The 25,554-nt window shown below is 38.8% G+C and overlaps 2 protein-coding genes across 6 annotated transcripts in view; one reads left to right on the top strand and one right to left on the bottom strand.

Annotated features, from left to right (window-relative positions):
- The window catches only part of LOC133547997 (T-lymphocyte surface antigen Ly-9-like), a 280,939-nt gene extending 255,466 nt beyond the window's left edge, over window positions 1-25,473 (top strand). For all 3 annotated transcript variants that reach the window (XM_061893447.1, XM_061893459.1, XM_061893455.1), the window contains 5 exons: window positions 20,975-21,265; window positions 21,481-21,729; window positions 21,847-21,945; window positions 22,091-22,156; window positions 22,258-25,473. In XM_061893447.1, coding sequence (XP_061749431.1) covers window positions 20,975-21,265; window positions 21,481-21,729; window positions 21,847-21,945; window positions 22,091-22,156; window positions 22,258-22,460 — 908 coding nt within the window. In that variant the 3' untranslated portion in view covers window positions 22,461-25,473. The remainder of the gene's footprint in view (window positions 1-20,974; window positions 21,266-21,480; window positions 21,730-21,846; window positions 21,946-22,090; window positions 22,157-22,257) is intronic.
- The window catches only part of LOC133548078 (CD48 antigen-like), a 183,213-nt gene that overhangs the window by 39,333 nt on the left and 118,326 nt on the right, over window positions 1-25,554 (bottom strand). Inside the window, exons 1-3 of one of the 3 annotated variants that reach the window (XM_061893489.1) lie at window positions 8,644-8,920; window positions 3,509-3,799; window positions 3,047-3,295 (exon numbers count right to left, since the gene is read on the bottom strand). In XM_061893489.1, coding sequence (XP_061749473.1) covers window positions 3,047-3,295; window positions 3,509-3,799; window positions 8,644-8,692 — 589 coding nt within the window. In that variant the 5' untranslated portion in view covers window positions 8,693-8,920. Of the gene's footprint in view, window positions 1-3,046; window positions 3,296-3,508; window positions 3,800-8,643; window positions 8,922-25,554 lie in introns of those variants that run through there. The other 2 variants (XM_061893490.1, XM_061893492.1) reach the window with 2 other exon arrangements.

Here is a 25,554-nt window from a genome sequence, read left to right as displayed (position 1 = left end):
GCCCGCGGGACGTTATTTTGCGGCCCGCACTTTGATACGACAATTTAATGTTGGTGCGGCCCGCGAGTTTAATATGAACGGCGCTTGACATCGTCATACTTGCCAACGTTCCCAATTTTCCCAGGAGACCCCCGAATTTCAGGAGATGCATTCTCTCGAACTTCCTGTTGATTTATATCCAAACAGCATTATCCAGGGAGTGCAATGATGGTACTGTCTTTAGCACCCTCTACATCCTGTTCAGACTGCGTGCAAGGCCAGTTATATGTTGCATCTGGCCGTGCACAAGTGTGCTGTTGCAAGACATATTTGATCAACAGCTACACAGGTCACACTGAGGGTGGCCGTAAAAAAAAACTTTAAAACTGTTACAAATATGTGCCAGACTGTGAACCCACACCAAACAAGAATGGCAAACACATTTCGGGAGAACATCAGCGCCGTAACACAACATAAACACAACCGAACAAATACCCAGAATCCCATTCAGCCCTAACTTTTCCGGGCTACAATATACACCCCCCCCTGCTACCACCAATTCCCCCCACCCTCCCTACTTGCGTCGGTTGAGGTGGTGTATATTTTACCCCGGGAGAGTTAGGGCTGCAAGGTGTTCTGGGTATTTGTTCTCTTGTGTTTAAGTTGTGTTAGGATGCGGATGTTCTCCCAAAATGTGTTTGTCATTCTTGTTTGGTGTGGGTTCCAAATGTGGCGCATATTTGTAACTGTGTTAAAGTTGTTTATACGGCCACCCTCAGTGTGACCTGTGTGGCTGTTGACCAAGTACGTCTTGCAGCCACTTAGGTTGTCCTGCACAAGTCTCATACAGCATGTTACAGAGCAGTCACGTTGGTTGTGTGATGTAAAAGTGAGCAGGATGACAAGTTGTAAAACAGTAGTTCTCTTTCTGGGGGGCACGCGTACCCCTTGGGGTACTTGAAGGCATGACAAGGGACAAGTGGGATTTACTAAAAATATTCTAAAAAGTAGCAGTGATTCATAAATCCTTCATAATACTTCAGCAAAATATGAATGTAAGTTCATAAACTATGAAAAAATAATACAACAATCCAACATTCAGTGTGGACAGCTAGATTTTTTATGGACATTTTCCATAAATATTGATTGTTAAAGATTTATTTTTTGGTGATGAAATGTTTACAATTAAGTTCATGAATCCAGATGGATCTCTATTACAATCCCCAAAGAGGGCACTTTAAGTTGATGATTACTTCTATGTGGAGAAATCTTTATTTATAATTGAATCACTTCTTAATTTTTCAACAATTTTTTAAATGATCTGTATATCTTTTTTTCCAAATAGTTCAAGAAAGACCACTACAAATGAGCAATATTTTGCACTGTTCTACAATTTAACAAATCAGAAACTGATGACATAGTGCTGTATTTTACAAACCCCGTTTCCATATGAGTTGGGAAATTGTGTTAGATGTAAATATAAATAGAATACAATGATTTGCAAATCATTTTCAACCCATATTCAATTGAATGCACTACAAAGACAAGATATTTGATGTTCAAACTCATAAACTTTATTTTTTTTTGCAAATAATAATTAACTTTGAATATCATGGCTGCAACATGTGCCAAAGTAGTTGGGAAAGGGCATGTTCACCACTGTGTTACATCACCTTTTCTTTTATCAACGCTCAATAAAAGTTTGGGAACTGAGGAAACTAATTGTTGAAGCTTTGAAAGTGGAATTATTTCCCATTCTTGTTTTATGTAGAGCTTTAGTCGTTCTATAGTCCGGGGTCTCCACTGTCGTATTTTACGCTTCATAATGCGCCACACATTTTCGATGGGAGACAGGTCTGGACTGCAGGCGGGCCAGGAAAGTACCCGCACTCTTTTACTACGAAACCATGCTGTTTTAACACGTGGCTTGGCATTGTCTTGCTGAAATAAGCAGGGGCGTCCATGATAACGTTGCTTAGTTGACAACATATGTTGCTCCAAAACCTGTATGTACCATTCAGCATTAATGTTGCCTTAACAGATGTGTAAGTTTACCCATGCCTTGGGCACTAATACACCCCCATACCATCACAGATGCTGGCTTTTGAACTTTGCATCTATAACAATCCGGGTGGTTATTTTCCTCTTTGTTCCGGAGGACACCACACCCAGAGTTTCCGAATATAATTTGAAATGTGGACTCGTCAGACCACAGAACACTTTTCCACTTTGCATCAGTCCATCTTAGATGAGCTCGGGCCCAGAGAAGCCAGCGGCGTTCCTTGGTGTTGTTGATAAATGGGTTTTGCTTTGCATAGTAGAGTTTTAACTTGCACTTACAGATGTAGCAACCAACTGTAGTTACTGACAGTGGTTTTATGAAGTGTTCCTGAGCCCATGTGGTGATATTCTTTACACACTGATGTCGGTTTTTGATGCAGTACTGCCTGAGGGTTCAAAGGTCCGTAATATCATCGCTGACGTGCAGTGATTTCCCCAGATTCTCTGAACCTTTTGATGATTTTATGAACCGTGGATGGTAAAATCCCTAAATTCCTTGCAATAGCTCGTTGAGAAACTTTGTTCTAAAACTGTTCGACAATTTGCTTACAAATTGAAGACCCTCGCCCCATCCGTGTTTGTGAATTATTTAGCATTTCATGGAAGCTGCTTTTATACCCAATCATGGCACCCACCTGTTCCCAATTAGCCTGCACAGCTGTGGGATGTTCCAAATAAGTGTTTGATGAGCATTCCTCAGCTTTATCAGTATTTATTGCCACCTTTCCAAACTTATTTGTCATGTGTTGCTAGCATCAAATTCTAAAGTTAATGATTATTTGCAAAAAAAAATGTTTATCAGTTTGAACATAAAATATGTTGTCTTTGTAGCATATTCAACTGAATATGGGTTGAAAAGGATTTGCAAATCATTGTATTCTGTTTATGTTTACATCTAACACAATTTCCCAACTCATATGGAAACGGGGTTTGTGCATTATATCCAAAATAAGATCTAAATATGTACAACCACCATTTCACAGCCATCATTATTGATTATAATTACCCAGGAAGCAGTCCTTAGCGGTGAATGAAGCCGTTTCATTGGTCAGAGGGTTGCTGACATCACAACGATAAACTTGATCATCATCTTCATTCCTGACAGTTATTGTTAAATTTGGTCCAGTCTGCTCCTTTCCTGGTGAGCTCCACTTCAACTTTAATAAATGAGGATGTTTGGACTCTGTTGAGCACACAAGTGTCGCCTGCTTTGTGTCGCTCATCTCACAGGATATGTTGGGTTTGGATACTTTGTCTGTAAGAAAACAGAAGGATGGTCAACATGAGCTCAGATGTTCATTTGTTTTGTTTTTGGGGTGGAGATTCATGTCGTGTTGAGTCGTGTTCACATTTGAGCTCAAATGTAACACAATCAACACTATTGTTAATGAACCTAGATTAGACAAGTTAATATTTATAGTGCTCAATATTTGTGTTAAAATGTTTATGAATGGAAATGTAAACTTACCTATAACTTCAATTCTATACAGGAAAGTATCCTGCTCGCTGTTTATGTTCATTAGTAGGAGATAGTCTCCACTGTCTTCATATGTGGCGTTTTTGATGGTGAGTTCTGCAGAGACCCGGTCCAGAGTGATTCTGTTCTTGTATGAAGAAGGCACATCCTCCTCCGTGCCAGTAAACCATACCACATCATTTTCATTATGTAGCCAAATAAATCTAATAGGTTGTTCAGAGATGGATGGCATGAAGTGTATGTCCTGACCCTTCAGGAAATATTTCACATCCTGTGCAGAAACTGTGAAAAGGACATAAACAGATTTAATGTGTATAAACACAGCATTATCTACTTTGCACGATTGTAATGAGAGTAATTTCCATAACAGTTTGTGGAAATGATTACGTTTGAAAACGCCCTGTATGTTAATGTTGATGATATGTTGAACTTTTATACATCAAGTTAGGGCTGGTCGATATGGCCTTTTTAAATATCTCGATATTTTGTAGGCCATATCGCGATACACGATATCTATCTCAATATTTTGCCTTGGACTTGAATGAACACTTGATACATATGTTGCCCTCTATGTTTTAACATTTTAATTTCTATTTACTGTTTTAATTTGATTCACCCTTAAAATAGTTTTAATCATATATATTTTATATTGGTTTAATATATTTTTATTTTTTGTTTTTATTCAGTCATTAGTGGAGCTCAGGATAGTATTTGAATGTTGTTTTTAATATTGTTGTGCAGCACTTTGGAAACATTTTGTTGTTTAAATGTGCTATATAAATAAAGTGGATTGGATTGGATATAATCACAGCAGTATGATGATTCTGTGTGTCTACATTAAAACATTCTTGTTAATACTGCGTTAATAAATGCTCATTTTAAACTTTCATGCAGAGAAGGAAATCATAACTAAGTCAATTGACCAAAACTATATTTATTAAACAGTTATTAAGCAGTGGCACAAACGTTCATGTCATTTCCAAAACAGAAAGTGCAGGATTGTCAGAAACATTTTAAGTGTCAAATAAAAATGAGCTGCATAATAAGAAATCATAGTAATCGTCCTTTGCTATGTGGTAGGTTACTACGGACGTTATTAAATTCTATTTTTTTATACGGTGTTGATGTAGAAATGTTTGCCTCAGCATTTTACTGCAGTCAAGCCAGCTGCACTTGAATCTGAAATGCGCCTATACTTTGCACATTACGGTAATTGAGCTAATAAATTCATATAAAATGAGTAAAGCATTGAAATTGAAATATAAAAGGTGTATCTCCAATAACTTTTGTAGTACTATTATCTTGCAATATTTGGGGTCAATAAGTCACATGACCTGGAAGCTATTGAGCTAAAAAGCTCATATTTACAATAATAAATTCATATAAAATATTAAAGCATTGAAATAGAAATATAAGAGGTGTATCCCAACCAACCCATATAGGACTATCATCCTGCACTGTTTGGGGTCAATGGGTCACATGACCTGGAAGCTATTGAGCTAAAAAGCTCATATTTACAGGAATAAATTCATATAAAATATGTAAAGCATTGAAATAGAAATACAAGAGGTGCATCTCCAATAGCCCTTATAGGACTGTCATCCTGCAATATTTGGGGTCAATAGGTCACATGACCTGGAACCAATTGGAGATACACCTCTTGTATTTCTATTTCAATGCTTCCATATTTTATTTGAATTTATTCCTGTAAATATTAGCGTTTTTGCCCAATAGCTTCCAGGTCATGTGACCTATTGACCCCAAATATTGCAAGATGATAGTCCTGTATGGGCTGGTGGAGATACACCTCTTACATTTCAATTTCCATGCTTTACGTATTTTACATGAATTTATTCCTGTAAATATTAGCGTTTTTGCTCAATAGCTTCCAGGTCATGTGACCTATTGACCCCAAATATTGCAGGATAATAGTCCTATATGGGCTAGTGGAGATACACCTCTTATATTTCAATTTCCATGCTTTACACATTTTATATTAATTTATTACTTTTTGTAATACTTTTTAGCTCAATAGCTTCAAGGTCATGTGACCTATTGATCCCAAACAGTACAGGATGATAGTCCTATATGGGTTGGTTGAGATACACCTCTTATATTTCAATTTCAATGCTTTACACATTTTATATGAATTTATTAGCTGAATTACCGTAATGTCTAAAGTATAGGCGCATTTCAGATTCAAGTGCGGCTGGCTTGACTGCAGTGGCATTTTGATGGTGTGGGCGTGTGGCACCGAACGGAGATGTTGACATGCGAAGTAAGCACTCTTCATTCTCTAGCAGGTGACTTTTCAAATGATGCTACATATTAGCAGTAATGCTACTTTTTGTAGCAACGCTTGTGCCGCATTCTTGACTTATTATGGTTGTCTGTTCGACATCTTCCCACTTGAAGCCAAACCACCGCCAGACGCTGTACCCCCTGCTGTTTTTCTTGGGAATTAAGTCTTCCTTCATTTGCACCTTCTTTCTCTCGTATTACCACTCGCACGGCTCTGCTAGCTAACATCATGGGTAACATTATAATGTTACCGATATGCTAGATATAGCTATAGCTAGCATATGGCGTCACATTAGTGCCAAAAATCCAAGCGCATAAAAACTGTTATCGCGCGCTGATTCTCCACTTCCTGCGCGCGAGCTGCGCCTTTTTGCGTGCGCGCGGCGCCTATGTGCGCGCTTGCCGTCTTCGTTTTGTCACTTTGTGGGCGGTTATTCTTACACGGCCCCTCCTTTCTGATTGGTCAGGTGAAAATAGCTGAGGGCCAATCAGAAGTATAGCAGGGCGGGTCATCGTCAATATGTATCAAGATAATACAGCTCTTGTCGACAAACACATTCTAAAAAGTCAAAATTTAGTGGAGTTGTGGAAAATGCCGAATGAATTTTATCTAAAAGTCTGTGAAGAAGGTAATGTCTCATCTGTTGAGAGAACATCACATACTTAATGAAGTTTAAGATCAATATCTCTCTTTTCATACACATACAACCAGTCCACAGATGTCAGTCAATGATGGAAATTATATTTTCAAATATGTTTTCTTTCTTCACTTGTCTGTTTTAAAAAATATATGTATTTATTTAATATGTGTATATGTAAATGTTGAATGTAGGCCACAATGTTGGACTATTAATTTTCTTTCCTCTATCTACTTTAAGTTTACACCAGAGTCTACCCGAACCCACTTATCTATGCGTACTTCATATCAGGACCACATGATTAGCATATGGGCCTAATTAAATAAATGATAAATGGGTTGTACTTGTATAGCGCTTTTCTACCTTCAAGGTACTCAAAGCGCTTTGACACTACTTCCACATTTACCCATTCACACACACATTCACACACTGATGGAGGGAGCTGCCATGCAAGGCGCCAACCAGCACCCATCAGGAGCAAGGGTGAAGTGTCTTGCTCAGGACACAACGGATGTGACGAGGTTGGTACTAGGTGGGATTTGAACCAGGGACCCTCGGGATGCGCAGGGCCACTCTGCCACTGTGCCACGCCGTCCCCACGCCGTTGTTGATGTTATGATTGCAATGACTATTTTAGTAGAATAATGAATGACAGGTTATCACGACAATAAATGATTATGGTTTTAATATTACTATAAAAAGTATTTAGGTTTCTGCAAACAACTCAAACTATGGAAAATGAGATATCAGCCCAGATCAGTACAGATGGCAGAGTTAAAAATATGTATTTAAAAAAAACAACAAAAAAAGCTAGCTCCATACATTAGGCAAATTAAATCTGAGAGATAATAGTGTAAGACTTACTTGTTCAGCCATGATAGCCCCATGAAAACATGATTTCTTTTCTTTTTAATCCCAGGGAACTGCCATGGACCTTTCATCATAGATATGAATAAACACTCCATGTTTCTCCAGCGTAGCGGCCATCTTACCTCAGACAGCTGGTCCCCATCGTTTTATTGATGTCAATGGTACATGTACTATTTAAATAAACATATACATACAATTTATAACAAGTCGAAAGGAGGAAAGAAAATTAATAGTCCCACTTTGTGGCGTGCATTCTGTATTTACATATTCAAATATTAAATACATACAAATATTTTTTTAAAACAGACAAGTGAGGAAAGAAAACATATTTGAAAGTATAATTTCCATCACTGACTTACATCTGTGGACTGGTTGTATGTGTATGAAAAGAGAGATATTGAACTTGACCCTTTATTTAGTATCTGATGTTTTTACAGGGTGATTGTATTAACATACTGCGCCACCCTGCGGCGGCCACAGTGCCTGCACCTATAACATATCGTTGTGTCACGTGTGTTTACTGCACTTGTACTTCCTACATGCAGCCTGAATACACGTACTGAGCCACAGCAAGACTCTTGTCGTCTTTATAATGCACCACACATTATAACAGATGTTCTCTCAACAGATGAGACATTACCTTCTTCAAATACTTTTAGATAAAATTCAATTGGCATTTTCCACAACTCCACTAAATTTGGACTTTTTAGAATGTGTTTGTCGACAAGAGCTGTATTATCTTGATACATATTGACGATGACCCGCCCTGCTATACTTCTGATTGGCCCTCAGCTATTTTCGCCTGACCAATCAGAAAAGGAGGGCCCATGTAAGAATAACCGCCCACAAAGTGCCACAACTTGACAAGGAAGCGCACGCACACAAGTGAAGCCATAAAATGTCCCACGCCGTTCAGGAGTAAAAACCTGGTGACTAATGCCTATCACGATATCACGATATAGTCATATTCTATATCGCACAGAGACAAAGCCGCGATATATCATGTGTATCGATGTATCGCCCAGCCCTACATCAAGTGTTGTCAATGTTTTGGATACCATTGCTCCTGTCAAAGTTAGAATGGAGAAATGAAGATTTGGTCTGGGCACAGAAAAGGGATGCTGCAGAACTGAACGGAACTGGTGCAAGTCAAAGCTCCACAAGTCCATTATGAGAACAAGACTTTGTGTAGAACAATATTTAGTTTGGTAGCAAAACACACAACAGGTGCAACACAACACAACGTTAGATCTTCTTTCTATTTGTACAAAGTCTACATTTATAAAGAATTATAGGAAAAGTAACATCAGAACTTACCTGCAGTGAAAGTCCACATGAAATAGTCCAGAACATGTTGGTAGTCCATTATAGACGATTCACTTTCACCAATTTTTACCAAACTAGTTTGCTGTCTTTTGATAACTTTTCACTGAACACAGCAAATGTAAAAGTGAAAGCCAGATAACCTGCAATACCTGAGAGTCTTAAATATTGATTTTCAAAATACGAGCATAGCCAGAGCAGTCATGGTATATGTAGCTGTACACTTAATATTGTGTACCTGCTTCTTACATGCATAACCTGAGAGCCCTGAAAAATGTGTTCACCAATCACGCCCAGATATTTGTTATTAGACTCGGCCAATCAATGACTTGCTGGCTGGCGTACCAGCGAATGAGAGGAGAGGAAGGTGGGAAATACCAAAATGTTGATTAACATCTGAACAGGCTTCAATTACTTCTTGTGTTTCAGACAACAAACCGGTTTTGGGTGACGTGATAATGAGCACAGGATGTTCTTGGTGGGCGTGTTGTGTGTTCCACGGATTGTGAAGGTTTCTATTTAGGCACGTAATCAGGTAGTATGGTATATGCTGGATCTTTTTAGCGAACATTGATGCTTCAACGATAGTCAAAATTGTCATCTCACATACCTGCAAAAGAAAGCAATGTGTTATCACTCAACAGCCCCACAGGTCACACCTATGGTGGCCGCATAAACAACACCAAAACTGTCACAAACATGCACCCCACTGTGAATCACACCAAACAAGAACAACAAATGCATTTCGGGAGAACATCAGCACCGCAAAGCAACAGAAACACAACAACACAAATACCCAGAAGCCCTTGCAACACCGACTCTGCCGGGACGCTACAGTATGGACATGGATAGGACTAGAGGAGAGAGAGGAAGGAAGGGCAGAGGAGGGATTGAAGGAAAGTCCAAGTCTAAAAGAGTGCACAAAGACGATGAAGAGGTAGATAAGAGGAAGAAAGTTATGGTAGATAATTACAAGATCATTTATACATTTAAAACAAGTCAAGATATGAATGACATCAGCTTGATGACACTGGTTAAGAGGTTAAAGAAGGACATTGGAGAGGTGGATCGAGATACATGGTGTCCGGTGGAACTGATCGAAGTTGACTGGAAATATTGTAAACATAATTTGTTCCAATGATTAATTGTCAGCATCCGAAAATTGTTACAGGTTTGACATCACACAATGTTTCTTATACTATAACTTGTACATGCAGGTTTGTTTGTAAGAACAAGTCTTCCAAGCAACACCCGCAATACACAACGCTATATAAATATAATTCACACTTCACAATTCACTCGATCCGGCTACACAAACACCTGACCTATTTCTTTACTTTTGGTGTGGTAGGTAAGTTCTGCTGTTCATTTGGTAACGTCTTGTTTATGTGGAGATGAAAACTACCAAGTGGAATGATTATTTTATATAAATGTCATGTTATATATTTAATAGAGATATTCTTGGGCTAATTGTCATTTTCACATCTTTAGTAGAGATGCCACCCTCCTCCAAGTCAATAAGTGCCAGTAGGAGAGATACAGACATCCTCAGGCCATGACAGAAATGTCTGTCAACTAGTTGTAAGTCCATGTATCGTCCCGAAAGTTATGAACACATTTTATGAAGGTTGTAAAGTTACTTAATGCTGCTTTAAATAAACACTGAAATGTATGTTCAAAATTCTTGTGTTCAGACAAATAGTTTTACAAATTGTTTTTTATGTGGTCTGCACTTTGTCTGGTTTATTATTATTATTATTATTATTGGCTTTTATCTAGTTTGCAAGCAGCACGGTGGTACAGGGGTTAGTGCATGTGCCTCACAATACGAAGGTCCTGAGTTGTCCTGGGTTCAATCCCGGGCTTGGAATCTTTCCATGTGGAGTTTGCATGTTCTCCCCGTGACTGCGTGGGTTCCCTCCGGGTACTCCGGCTTCCTCCCACCTCCAAAGACATGCACCTGGGGATAGGTTGATTGGCAACACTAAAATGGTCCCTAGTGTGTGAATGTGAGTGTGAATGTTGTCTGTCTATCTGTGTTGGCCGAATTGTCCAGGGTGTACGCCGCCTTCCGCCCAAATGCAGCTGAGATAGGCTCCAGCGACCCCAAACGGGACATGCGGTACAAAATGGATGGATGGATACCTAGTTTGCACTTTGTCTCTAGTAATACTATTATCATTATTATCGACTCCTCTTTGCCTTATTCTTTTTATTTTCCTATTTTTAATGATGTTAGATCTGTGTTGTTGTTGTTGTTGTTGTTGTTGTTGTTGTTGTTGTTGTTGTTGTTGTTGGGGACAAGTGTTGTAAATTAACGTTGGCTACAAACACTTTGATGCATACATTGGATAAGTGTTTCAGATATCTAGGTTTCCGTATCCGTCCCTATTTCAAATAAACCTTTATACATATATAGTTTTGTGTAAGAAACCTTTATTACATTAAAAGATTTTTCTGAACATAAGAATTCCGAACATAGTTTTTCAAGAAGACAAAATGAACACAATGGAATTACCAAAATACATATTTTTTTATTGGAATGGAGAGTTTTCAGCACAGGATAAATGACTGTTCCAACAGAAAGTACAATGACAAGTGCAAAAAAACCACAGATGTTAACAAACTCCATCTTTACATGAAGAGAAATCAATAAAAGTGAACATATTTTTGTGGCAGGACTGGAATTCTATATGTACATTTTATACAAGTTTTAACTAAGCAGCATTGACACTTTCCCATCGCCTCCCTCCTCCCTGATTGGTTCGCTGACACAGCTGTGCACTGTCAGGTCAGCCAGAACAAAACAGCACGCTCGTAAAATATTGGAAATATTGTACAGTTAATAAAAGTATCAGTAAATGGCCTATTGATTCACCCAGAAGAAGAAGAAGAAAACAAAGACACAAATATAACGCTGTAAATAGGCGGCACTGTCAAATCCAGTATGAACCAGAGTGGAACTAAAAAAACATACAGATATACATACATAAATGACTGCATACTAGTAAATAAACAAAAGATGTGAAAATGACAATTAGCCTAAGAATATCTCTATTAAACATATAACATGACATTTATAAAAAATAATAATTCCACTTGGTAGTTTTCATCTCCACATAAACAAGACGTTACCAAATGAACAGCAGAACTTACCTACCACACCAAAAGTAAAGAAATAGTTCAGGTGTTTGTGTAGCCGGATCGAGTCTGCGTTGTGTATTGCGGGTGTTGCTTGGCAGTGGCGTCGCCAGACGGATTTCCCTGGGGCACGTGCCCTAGTGTTGATTTGCAGTGCCCCAGTTAAAATTTCACCAATAAAAAAAAAGCTTCAGAGTTTTAAGTCTACATAACAGACAACAGCGCACATACTACTTAGTATGGTAATTGATTGCAACTGTATTCACTTCACGTAACAATGAGCACATGGCTAATTAATATGGTAATTTATTCACGTGTGGATCGAGACTTCAGTTGAGAGACAGAGAGAGAGGATGAGAATCACTGCTGAGGTAGGTAACGTTAGCCAACAACAATTTGTTAGTTATATTACTTTGATTTTGATTTGACTCAAACTGTAACTCCTAGATGGATTTAAGAAAGTTATTCGCCCGCAGCAGAGAAGAAGCAGCAGGAATGAGAGATGTAAGTGAAGTCCTAGCTAGCTAGGCAACATCATTGTCTTAAGTTGATGCTAAGTTAGCTAACGTTATTCCTTGTATCAAGACAAACATATTCATTTGCTGTACGAGCTGTCGGGGGAATTTCCAATGAACATGAAACATAATGTTGGTTATTGTCTGCTGGTTCTGCATCAATGATGATTTGGAGTAAGCATGTGTGAGTTGAGTGCTTCTCAAATGGTTTATCTTCAGGAAGAAAAACATGTTTCCATATCATCAAGTCGTGAGCCAAATTTTTAAATCATTCAAGTTTATTTCACAGAAAAATAGCACAGTAGACTTGTCTTGTTAATCGGTGTGACTTTGACTAAAATAATCTTGTTTTGTCACCAGAAAAATGGCTACAGCTAAAGCATCTGGTTTTGTTTCCAGAAAAAATAGTAACATTTCTGTATTTGTTTTCAGAAAGATGGCTGAAAATATTGGGTTTTGTTGCCCCATTTAGATTTTTAAAAATATATTTCCATATCTGTCCTGAGTCCTCCTCCAACTTGTTAGTCGGTTTGCCTTTTGCTAAAATACTCACTAATAGTCACTAGAAAAATGGCTAAAAATATCTGGTTTTGTTGCCAAAATTTGATTTTTTTCTCCCTAAACTTATTTTTTCCATGCACACATCTGACTGCGACTCACTGAAAATGACACACAATCCACTTTTATGTCACGACCCAGCAGTTGGGAACCACTGGTCAACTGTATAACAGTTACTGTAATATTTCCATGTCTGTCCAGAGTGATTGACCACTTTGCAAAAATGAAAACGAGACGTTACAATTTACTTCTCAGAAAATGATTCCCGGAACAGACACACCACAGTTGTTCATTTATTCTACTACTGTGGCTTTATTGTTTTGTGTATATTTTATAGTTTTGTGTATCTGAAATAGGATTAGCCACATTGCCACAAATGGAAATTAAATAATATAAAAGAACCCAGAGATGTAGGGGTGCTTTATTTTTTGTTTTACTTTTGTAGATGTTAAATTTGCAGATGATTACTGCAATATATATTTCAAAAAGATTCATTGCTCTTCCTTTTTGCTTTTATCAGTAGCAGTTTAGAAGTCTGGAGTAAAAAAGTGCACAAGTAGGTCAAATGCATTAGTTAATTTCAGGTGGTTAATCAAAGATCCATACAACATAATCTGATATGATATCATAGTTTAAAGCACTATTTATGTATTTTTTAATGATAAATAAGTGCTAAAAATGTTTTTGCTTGCGCGCTTTGCACGCTCACATGAATTATTTGTGCCCCAGGTGTGCCCCAGTACAGTATTAGGTCTAGTGACGCCCCTGGTAAGAACTAGAGTTTCTTAAGTAAAATTAAACATTTTATTAACGTAACACATGAATTATGGGGGAAGAGTAAGTTTTAATTATGTTTCCTCATACTATTTAAATGTTTAATAGTTGTACTGCATAAACCTAAAAATATTACATCAACTTTACTCTGAAAATGTAGTGTTTTGAAACGCATGCTAGACGACGCATGCGCACAGCACAACAGGCTCTGTCCGACTGACTCTGCTCCGGCCGTTAGGATCACTTCACAGAGTACTGCACGGTGGCATTATGGGTAATTCTTATCTTGCGTTTATAATGTGTTACAGAGTCGATGTTTATCAGAAATGTATTTGGTGTATGTTCACAGAGTGTGGCACATATTAGTAAGAATTTTAAAGTGGTTTATATCAAAACTGTCAGTGTAAAAGGTATTTATGTTGAACAATAATGCATTGCAATCACCCATCAGCCACTGAGACGGGAGCGCACCCTTTGTGAGATAGGCACGCGCCTGCTCTATGTCGGCCTGGGCCGCCGGGCAAGCCACCGGGCACGTCCTCCGGGCCGCCTGACACGCCCTCCGGGCCGCCTGACACGCCCCCCGGCGTCCCGGGCACGCCCCCCGGCGGCCCGGGCACGCCCCGTTCCCGCACAGGCCCACCGAATCCACCGAATGTTTTCATGAGGTTGATACCCCAGATTGTTCGTGGAAGTGAACGTCAATCGTCTACAATGGACTACCAACATGTTCTGGATTATTTCATGTGGACTTTCACTGCAGGCAAGTTCTGATGTTACCATTCCTATAATTCTTTATAAATGTAGAATGTGTTCAAATAGAAAGAAGATCTAACGTTGTGTTGTGTTGCACCTGTTGTGTGTTTTGCTACCAAACTAAATATTGTTCTACACAAAGTCTTGTTCTCATAATGGACTTGTGGACCTTTGACTTGCACCAGTTCCGTTCAGTTCTGCAGCATCCCTTTTCTGTGCCCAGACCAAATCTTCATTTCTCCATTCTAACTTTGACAGGAGCAATGGTATCCAAAACATTTGTTGGGTTTCTTCTTTCTTCACTCATCTTCAATGAATACTCCAGTTGAATATAAAAGAAAGATGATGGTTTATTTTAAGGATGGTTCAGTACAATGCCTCACAGCACCGGGAAACAAAACATCGGTAACTGTGGAAAATACAACACAACTTCATCGCGTTTCTTTCTGTGAGTCTCTCGTATTCTCTCGCGCGAAGTGAACCGGAAGAGATCACGTGATGATAACACAGGCGAGCCTGCACTACCTTATATAACCTGTTGGAGGCGCAAAACAACAACAGCAAGCCTCTCTCTCTTGATACACAGAAACAGCATTAATAACAATGAGATCACATTTACTCAACACCCCCCCTTGATCTCATGACCATGAAACAGTGAAACACATTAGTTTCCAAAAAAGAATAATTTGAATTTGTCAATCTTGGCTCTTGTAGTAGGTTTTGTTAAGATGTCTGCAACCATGTCTTCTGTAGGACAGTAGACCAATGAAATTTTCCCTTCAGTGAGTGCCTCACGAATGAAATGATATTTGACATCAATATGTTGGACCTCTGTCTATTAACTGGATTTTTGTTCAGTTCTACTTTCTGTTCAGGAGTGCTTCTAGGTTTGCATTCTGACATGCCAAACCTTTCAAGCATCTTTTGTAAGTACATCTTTTGATCCATCTTGATTTCATTCTGTTTCCGTTCAAAATGAATACCCAGGAAATAAGATATCTTACCGAGGTCTTTCATGTTGAATTTGGCTTTCATTATGTTTTTGAATTGCTCAAGTGCTTCTTTGCTACTTGCAGCAATGATCAGGTCGTCCACCCAGATGATGACAATGACTGTTTCATTTTCTGTTTGTTTTCGGTAGACACAATGAGCAAATAGGTTTCTTTTGAAATTGTTTTGCTCTAAATGGTCATTTAGAAGTTTGTACCAATTTCTTCCTGATTGTTTTAGGCCATATATTGATTTCTTCAACCTAAATACTAGTTTTTCACCTGTGTCCGATGTTTTCTGAAAACCTTCTGGTTGATCTAGGTATATCTCTTCATCAATGGGGGCATGTAAATATGCCGTTTTCACATCCATCTGGTGGACGGTGAGGTCATTTTGAACAGCTATTTGCATCAATGCACGCACAGAAGTAATGACTGCGGTTGGTGCAAATGTTTCTTGATAATCTATACCTTCAGTTTGACTGTATCCTTTGGCAACATATCTAGCTTTGAAAAGCTGTCCTTTCTCTGTGTTTTCTTTGAGGGCATAAACCCACTTTCCGCCTACTGCATTTTTCCCTTTTGGTAATGTTGTTAGTTCAAATGTGTCATTTTCTTTGAGAGATGCTAACTCGTCTTTCATGGCTTTTTCCCAACTGGCTGCCTCTGATGACATCAGGGTGTCTTTATACGTCTGTGGGACTCCACACACTGCCCTGCAACAGTGATCAATAATGTCATGGCTTTCATTGATATCATCAATATTTGTTACATATTCCTCTAAGTATTTTGGAGGAACAATTCTCTCTCTCTTTGGGTAACGACCTCTTTGTTCTATCCTAGTCTCTATGTTAGTTGTGGCATCATCTAACACCAGAGTTTGTGTTTGGTTGTCAACATCATTTTGTGGTACAGTTTGACTTTCGATGCTCACTGATTTTTCTGACACAGTGTCAGGTAGTTTGGTTTCATTGCTTTCGCAATCTGGGATGTCCAAGTCATATGCATTTGTTTGTGTGCCTTTTTCTGCAGTGTTCTTTTTGGTGAATTTTACCAGTCTGTGTTTTGACACTTTTCTTGACTGTGGATCATAGACCAAGTATACTGGACCACAAATACTCCTTTCTCACACCTTGGTTCAGGTTTCTTGTGAGTGTGAGTGTATGCGTAACACTCCGAGCCAAACACCCACATTTTTGAAATGTTGGGCTTCTTTCCAGTTAGCATGAAATATGGTGTGTTCTTTGTTCTGTCATTGTAACATTTGTTCCGAATACGGGCGGCACTTTGAACAGCATAAGGCCATAATGTTTTTGGTAACTCTTTTTCTAATAGCATACACCTTGCCATTTCAAACAGTGTTCGCCACTGTCTTTCAGCTGTACCGTTTTGATGAGGAGAATAAGGTGACGAAGTTTCATGTCTGATACTTTTCTCTCTCAAAAGTGTTTGAAAATCGTTTCCATTATCTGAGCGTATACATTTTACGTTGCCATATGGGGAAACGTCTGCAATGAACTTCTGTCGCAAGGGTAGTTTCACTCTTATTCTTCAAGAAGTAAACAAATACTGCTCCTGAATAATCATCAGTATATGAGACTGAATATTTATGCCCATCTAATCCAATTGGGTCAATGGGGCCGGCCAAGTCAGTGTGCACCAGCTCTAGGGGTGCACTAGCTTTGACATCAGGTAATTTGTTCCTAGTGTTAGTGAATTTCCCTTGTGTACAAAAGTCACATTCTATCTTTGTATCTCCTGTAACTGTCATGCCTGTCACAACATTTTGAAGCTTCAACACATCATTCACATTGCAGTGCCCCAAGATCTCGTGCCATGTTTTCACATCACAACATAGATTCACTTTGTCTTTTGACATCATGTCATGCACAGAGTCATCGTATGGTTTTTGATGGTTTACCGTTTTGAGGTAGTACAGTCTCTCGTGTACTTCTAACTTGAAGGTGTTTCCTTCTTTCGTGATGAGCCGGTTTTGTCCTTCTTCGAAGATCACTTGAGCTCCATCAGTCATGGCTGCTTTCACCGACATGAAGTCTTGTGGGTAGATTGGGATGAACAAGGCGTTCTTCAGTGTGACGGGGACACTTTTCCCTTCCGTGTTGCGTAGAAGAACCATTGTATCGCCTCTCTTCAGAGCCACGTTGTTCTTCCTTGTTCCATCAGCCAACTCCATGTAGTGTTTGTTTGGGTTAAAAGTCTCATCAAATCGTGTAAATTTGCTCTTCTCAGTGATTATGTGTGACGTCGCCCCACAGTCCACCATCAGTCCATTTTGTTTGATGCCGTCTGGAAGCACCAAATGACTGGCTTGGAACACAAAGGAGGTGCCACTTTCCTTTGAATCTTCTTCTTTCTCCATAGTTTGTTTAGCAGAGTCAGGCTTGGTTTTTCTTCTGCACGTCTCGTCTGTATGTGTTGTGCTTCTGTGATAGTTGCACCACTTTGGTGTTGTTTTGTGGGGACAATTTCTCGCAAAATGTCCACGATTCCCACATCCATAACAGGTTGCTGACGCTATGTCCACTTTCATTACGTTGTCTGAATTTGGTTTGTGTTCAAATTTCTCTGTCTCTTCGTAGCTTCGTAGTTTGCTCTTAAACTCCACAAAAGTCACTTCATCGTTGCTCTGTCATGTGAATGACGAATGGTTTGTATGGTTCCGGTAGGCCCCGCAGAACCATAGCAATGCTCAACTCATCGCTTATTACTTGCTTTGTATTTCTTAAAGCAGTCACTATCTTTTCGGCTCTAATGATGTAGTCTGTAATAGTTTCTTCTGAGTTTTTCTTCAGGGAACACAATTCGTTGTACAGGGAAATAATTATTGGCTTACCATCACTGGCATAATGGCGCCGTAAAATTTGTAGTGCTTTGCGACCATCGTCGGCATCACCAACGACTGACTTTTGTCGTCGAGGAACTGGATTAGCTCTGCAAAACATTCTGCATTCTTCTCTTGGTCTACTTCACCAGAGGAAAGTATTGTGTCCTTTAAACCTTCAAGTCTCATGCGACCGAGAAATTTTACTTCCCAAAGTTCGTAGTTGTCCTCGTCTCCATCGAAGACCAGGCGCTGCCATCTTCCTCACGTTGCATGTCTGGGCCCATAACCTGTTGGGTTTCTTCTTTCTTCACTCATCTTCAATGAATACTCCAGTTGAATATAAAAGAAAGATGATGGTTTATTTTAAGGATGGTTCAGTACAATGCCTCACAGCACCGGGAAACAAAACATCGGTAACTGTGGAAAATAGAACACAACTTCATCGCGCTTCTTTCTGTGAGTCTCTCGTATTATCTCGCGCGAAGTGCACCGGAAGAGATCACGTGATGATAACACAGGCGAGCCTGCACTACCTTATATAACCTGTTGGAGGCGCAAAACAACAACAGCAAGCCTCTCTCTTGATACACAGAAACAGCATTAATAACAATGAGATCACATTTACTCAACAACATTGACAACACTTGATGTAGGGCTGGGCGATACATCGATACACATGATATATCGCGGGTTTGTCTCTGTGCGATATAGAAAATGACTATATCGTGATATTCGAGTAGACGTTCTCACGCAGTTGCTGTTATGACAGGCATTAGTCACCAGGTTTTGTCTTTTTCAACCAAGTTCACGTCACCTCAAATGTCACATACGTATTGTGGCATACATTCAATATTTACATATACAAATATTAAATAAATTAAAATATTTTTTAAAACAGACAAGTGAGGAAATAAAACACATTTGCGAGTATAATTTCCGTCATTTACTGACGTCTGTGGAGTGGTTGTATGTGTATGAAAAGAGAGATATTGATCTTGAAACTTCATTAAGTATGTGATGTTGTTACAGAGTAATTGTATTGACATACTGCGCCACCTTGTGGCAGCCACGGTGCCCGCACCTACAATTTATCACTGCGTCACGTGTGTTTACGTCACTTGTACTTCCTACATGCAGCCTGAATACACGTACTGAGCCACAGCAGGACTCTTGTCGTCTATAATGCACCACACATTATAACAGATGTTCTCTCAACAGATGAGACATTACCTTCTTCAAAGACTTTTAGATAAAATTCAATTGGCATTTTCCACAACTCCACTAAATTTGGACTTTTTAGAATGTGTTTGTCGACAAGAGCTGTATTATCTTGATACATATTGACGATGACCCGCCCTGCTATACTTCTGATTGGCCCTAAGCTATTTTCACCTGACCAATCAGAAAGGAGGGGCCGTGTAAGAATAACCGCCCACAAAGTGACAAAACGAAGACGGCACGCGCGCACATAGGCACTGCGCGCACGCAAAAAGGCGCGGCGCGCGCGCAAAAGGGTGTCCCGCGCGCGCACGAAGTGGAGAATCAGGGCGCGATAACAGTTTTTATGCGCTTGGATTTTTGACACTAATGTGATGCCATATGCTAGCTATATCTGCAATAGCTTCCAGGTAATGTGACCTATTGACCCCAAATATTGCAGGATAATAGTCCTATATGGGTTGGTTGAGATACACCTCTTATATTTCAATTTCAATGCTTTACACATTTTATATGAATTTATTAGCTCAATTACCGTAATGTGCAACGTATAGGCGCATTTCAGATTCAAGTGCAGCTGGCTTGACTGCAGTAAAATGCTGAGGCAAACATTTCTACATCAACACCGTATAAAAAAATAGAATTTAATAACGTCCGTAGTAACCTACCACATAGCGAAGGACGAATATTATGATTTCCTATTATGCAGCTCATTTTTATTTGACACTTAAAATGTTTCTGACAATCCTGCACTTTCTGTTTTGGAAATGACATGAACGTTTGTGCCACTGCTTAATAAATGTTTAATAAATATAGTTTTGGTCAATTGCCTTAGTTGTGATTTCCTTCTCTGCATGAAAGTTTAAAAGTAGCATTTATCAACGCAGTATTAACAAGAATGTTTCAATGTAGACACATAGGATCATCATACTGCTGTAATTATATCCAATCCAATCCACTTTATTTATATAGCACATTTAAACAACAAAATGTTTCCAAAGTGCTGCACAACAATATTAAAAACAACATTCAAATATTATCCTGAGCTCCACTAATGACTGAATAAAAACAAAAAATAAAAATATATAAAACCAATATAAAATATATATGATTAAAAACTATTTTAAGGGTGAATCCAATTAAAATAGTAAATAGAAATCAAAATGTTAAAACATAGAAGGCAACATATGTATCAAGTGTTCATTCAAGTCGAAGGCAAAATATTGAGATATATATCGTGTATCGTGATATGGCCTACAAAATATCGAGATATTTAAAAAAGGCCATATCGACCAGCCCTAACTTGATGTATAAAAGTTCAACATATCATCAACATTAACATACAGGGCGTTTTCAAACTTAATCATTTCCACAAACTGGTATGGAAATTACTCTCATTACAATCCTGCAAAGTAGATAATGCTGTGTTTATACACATTAAAGTCTCTTGTGTTTTGTTTATAAAAAAGGGTCTTAATGGTGCACCACTACAGCTGAAGACTATTTATCTGTTTATGTCCCTTTCACAGTTTCTGCACAGGATGTGAAATATTTCCTGACGGGTCAGGACATACACTTCATGCCATCCATCTCTGAACAACCCATTGCATCTATCTGGCTACATAATGACAATGAGGTGGTATGGTTTACTGGCACGGTGGAGGATGTGCCTTCTTCATACAAGAACAGAATCACTCTGGACCGGGTCTCTGCAGAACTCACCATCAAAAACGCCACATATGAAGACAGTGGAGACTATCACCTTGGAATGAACATAAACAACAAGCTGAATACTTTCCAGCGTAGAATTGAAGTTATAGGTAAGTTTACATTTCCATTCATAAACATTTTAACACAAATATTGAGCACTATAAATATTAACTTGTCTAATCTAGGTTCATTAACAATAGTGTTGATTGTGTTACATTTGAGCTCAAATGTGAACACGACTCAACACGACATGAATCTCCACCCCAAACACAAACAAAAAAAAAACATCTGACCTCACGTTGACCATCCTTCTGTTTTCTTACAGACAAAGTATCCAAACCCAACATATCCTGTGAGATGAGCGACACAAAGCAGGCGACACTTGTGTGCTCAACAGAGTCCAAACATCCTCATTTATTAAAGTTGAAGTGGAGCTCACCAGGAAAGGAGCAGACTGGACCAAATTTAACAATAACTGTCAGGAATGAAGATGATGATCAAGTTTATCGTTGTGATGTCAGCAACCCTCTGACCAATGAAACGGCTTCATTCACCGCTAAGGACTGCTTCCCGGGTAATTATAATCAATAATGATGGCTGTGAAATGGTGGTCGTCCATATTCAGATCTTATTTTGAATGTAATGCACTTTGAAAAGTTGATTTGAGTTTGACTTTTGTTTTTCTGTGCAGGTAAAAGATCAGATGTTCATCTGATTATCATATTAGTCTGTATCTTCATTCTGGTCATCTTGTGTTGTGTTTTATACATAACACCTCAATATCTAAAAGGTACAGAAACTCGACATGACAAAAGACAATCAATCAAAGTCACATTAGTTATTTATTTAAATGTAATTAATACCTTGTTGGGATGTTAGTTTCCTTACCTCACTAAGGTGATTGGAATGTAATTATCTTTTTGTTGTTGTTTCAGTGTCCAAAGAGCGTGATGAAAAGACATCCTTCTTAGACCAAGTACTCACTCTTCCCTCCAACTCAGGTAAACTAAGTCATTACACTTATTGTGTTCTGCTTCATGATATTATTTTTTCATCCCGTTTCAGAATGTTGTGCATTTTTACCTTTTTTGGTGTGTTTTAGGACTGAATGTGTTGACTGAGGATGAGAAGATGGATTCAGAAGGAGCCATGCTACTCACTGCTTCTGTTCCTGCACTTCATTCCTCTTCAACACACTTAAACACTATCACTGAACTTTCAGATACCAGCAATGATCAGCAAGATCATCAGAAAAATTCAGAGGAAAATGTGAAAACAGATGACTTCTCAGTGATTGGGGGATGAATTAGTAGGCAAAGCAACAGTTGGTCAGGAATCAGTCCTACATATGACAGAAATGTACATCTCAAAAAGAAGGAAGATTTCAGAGAGAAAACGAAGACAATTTCTTTGACCAAAATAACTAATTGCTTGAGAAAGGAGTTAAGGAAGCCATGTATTTTAAAAGGCCATTTCGAAACAAAAAAGGAGGTTGTAGCAACATGAGCTGACAAATTCACCAACAACTGGATCATTTCTTTTTCCCCCCAAGATGTCGCCGCTGTAGTGGCTGCTGGTGGCAGGAGCTCTGTGCTCTTGTGTCATCCTTCTGTGTTCCTGGTGTTTCCTTCTTGTTTTCATGTCGGTTTTGTTTTTCCTTTTGGTTCGGGACCCTTTGGGACTGTCTGACAAGGGGTGCCACTTTTGAGACTTCTGTGGGGCTTTTTGTGGACTTCTGGATCTGCCTCCCGGGAGCCTTTTGGCCATGGAGACCAGCTGCTGGGTCTCTGCCACACCAGAGTCCGTTTGGAGAGACTGGAGGAGACGCGGATGAAGAGACAGAGCTGCGGAGCTGGTGCTGAGCGCCGGGACGGACGGGCTTCACAGTGTCTTGGCTGAATGAGCAGGTATCGGACACCTCGGTCTCCTTGGACGCATCCTCACTCATCCATGCAGACTAGACACTGGCCGAGAGTTAGTGAGCGGCCGAGTGGCTCTCTTGGTTGCTTTGTTGGGTCTGCTCCTATCTCTGGCCATGCTCCCCCACACCCCAGCAGAAGATGGCGTGGAATACTGCAGAGGCCACCACAGTGTATACATTTTTTTTAATTTTATATATATTTTTATGTAGCTGTATATAGAAATGGCTGGTGACATCAGCAATGCTCTTTTAATGTCCTTTGTGTTCTTTGATGTTTCCCTCTTACACACATGCTTATGTGTGCTGTGGCTATGAGTTTTTCTTCCGTTGGCCTTAGTCTGGACCTCCTCTCCAGGGGCCCAGGCTTAGACTGAATAGTCTACCTGGACGTTGGAGTCTGCAATAACGCTTGATTGATAATGTTTTCAAATGAATAGATATGAAACTGTACATATGTAATAGTGAGATGTTGTTGCGCTATATTATGAACGAGACAGGGCGTTATTATTTTATTTTGAAGTATTGGTTTTATTTTGAAGAACCGGATGTCCGGTGCAGGAAGTGACTTTGCTCTGGATTTTTACTTCCTCTTCTATCGGACTTGATGATGAGGTAATAATAGTTCTTCTTTGCTCCGTGTTTCTTGTGTAAATATTATTTCTAAACTTTTATATTACTTTAAAAGTTAAAACAATAATGTTGTAGGTATAAGTGATGTGTTTTAAGTATTTTTTAATGCATAATTTTGTTAAGTAAGGATTAGAGCGTCGAATGTTTGAAATGTTTGGTCATAATTACACATGGTATTTACGCAGGTATCACTCCGCCAGAAAAGTAGAGACCTCTTAATGTGTTTCGTGTTTCCAAAACAGGTATGTGGATTTGTGTATTATTGTTTTTTTTTTTGTGATAAAACGTTTTTGTTAATGTAATTTAAATTATTATTTCAGTATGAATGAATGTTGTTTATTTCCTCTTCTATCGGACTTTTGCTGATGAGGTATCACTCCGCCAGAAAAGTAGAGACCTGTTTATGTGTTTCGTGTTTCCAAAACAGGTGGCCAATAAATGATGAAACGACGGAATGGTGGAGTGTCTCTTACTTAAACTACACAACGCAGAATAAGACTCACTACACATATATGATGTAAATACTGTACATAGATTGTGTAAATATTGCATACATGTTATATTTTATGTCACTATATTTAGTTTATTTATACATGCATTGTCCTTTCCATCCTTACACTTTCCATCATTGTAACTGAGCTACTGTGTGGAACAATTTCCCTTGTGGATCATTAAAGTTTGTCTAAGTCTATCATCAAAAAAGTATGAAGGTTCTTAGAGGTTCTTTTTTTTAAAGATGGAGAACCACTGTTTAAGACGATACATATTTCAGTAATTGTATAGAATAGACGGACCTGGCCTTGAGGAGGAGATGGTTTTATTTTCAAACAGTTGGAAAAAAAAATCTCCTAAGGCAGTGAGGAGCATTTAAGGAGCGAGTGAAGGCGGTGAAAATAGAAATATTTAGTGTGTGCATTCAGGTAGAAGTAGTGAGGCACTGTGCTGCTAGTGTTTCAGTGAGACAAAGGCACCAGAGTGAGCTACAGTACAAAGTGTGTGTAGAAGAAGAGTGTAAAGGCGGCACCATGGCAAAGGTCTCGGGTGTGATGTCATACTGCCCTTCAAAGGTGCAAAAAGGTAAAATATATATTTATATATATCACTAGTGTGATGGGCTTCCAAGAGCGTAGCAGTGCATCCCACCTGAGAACATTTAGTGTGGACCACTCCAGCTCCGACAAAGTTTGCAGGGTTAGGATCAACGCCCTCCAGCAAACCCACACCAAAACCTATAATCTAGCAAACATAAGTCATGTCAAGTATTAGCAAGCATTAACTCTTTGTCATACAAGCATTAAAATATGTTTTGTCATGAGGTTTGGACATCAGGTCCTGATTGTTCTCTGTTTTAAAACACTGAAAATCCAAAATGTACAAAAGCTTCACTTCATGTGTGGTGATGTCCAAAACCTTGTAATGTGCATTGCTGCCACCTACAGGACATGAGGAAACATTACAGTCTATATGACACATCATTTTATCACATATTCAGTAAATGATGTGAACCATACAGTCTTTTATTATATTCATGCGACCCCGAAAGGGACAAGCGGTAGGAAAATGGATGTGTACTGTACTGCTATTTATTATTGTTTTAGAAATGATTTCTAAAAAGTGGTAGGAATAAATAAGCTGTGCTTCTTCCTAATCCTTTTCGGAATGTAAAACTGTAACTGTATACATGTTTGAAACACATCACTATATTGTTTTTATTTTTTTGATTTATTAAATCATGTCCGAAATAAATAAATACTTACAATACAATGACTCATATCCGTGGTCTATGTAGCTGCAGCATACATAATAGGTGGCACACCGTGATGACAAAACTAAACATTGTTATTTAAA

This window comes from Nerophis ophidion, linkage group LG02 (genome assembly GCF_033978795.1).
Source record: "Nerophis ophidion isolate RoL-2023_Sa linkage group LG02, RoL_Noph_v1.0, whole genome shotgun sequence".
NCBI classification, from domain to species: Eukaryota; Metazoa; Chordata; class Actinopteri; order Syngnathiformes; family Syngnathidae; genus Nerophis; species Nerophis ophidion.
The sequence above is the reverse complement of the archived record's forward strand: the minus strand, read 5'-3'. Positions and strand labels throughout refer to the sequence as shown.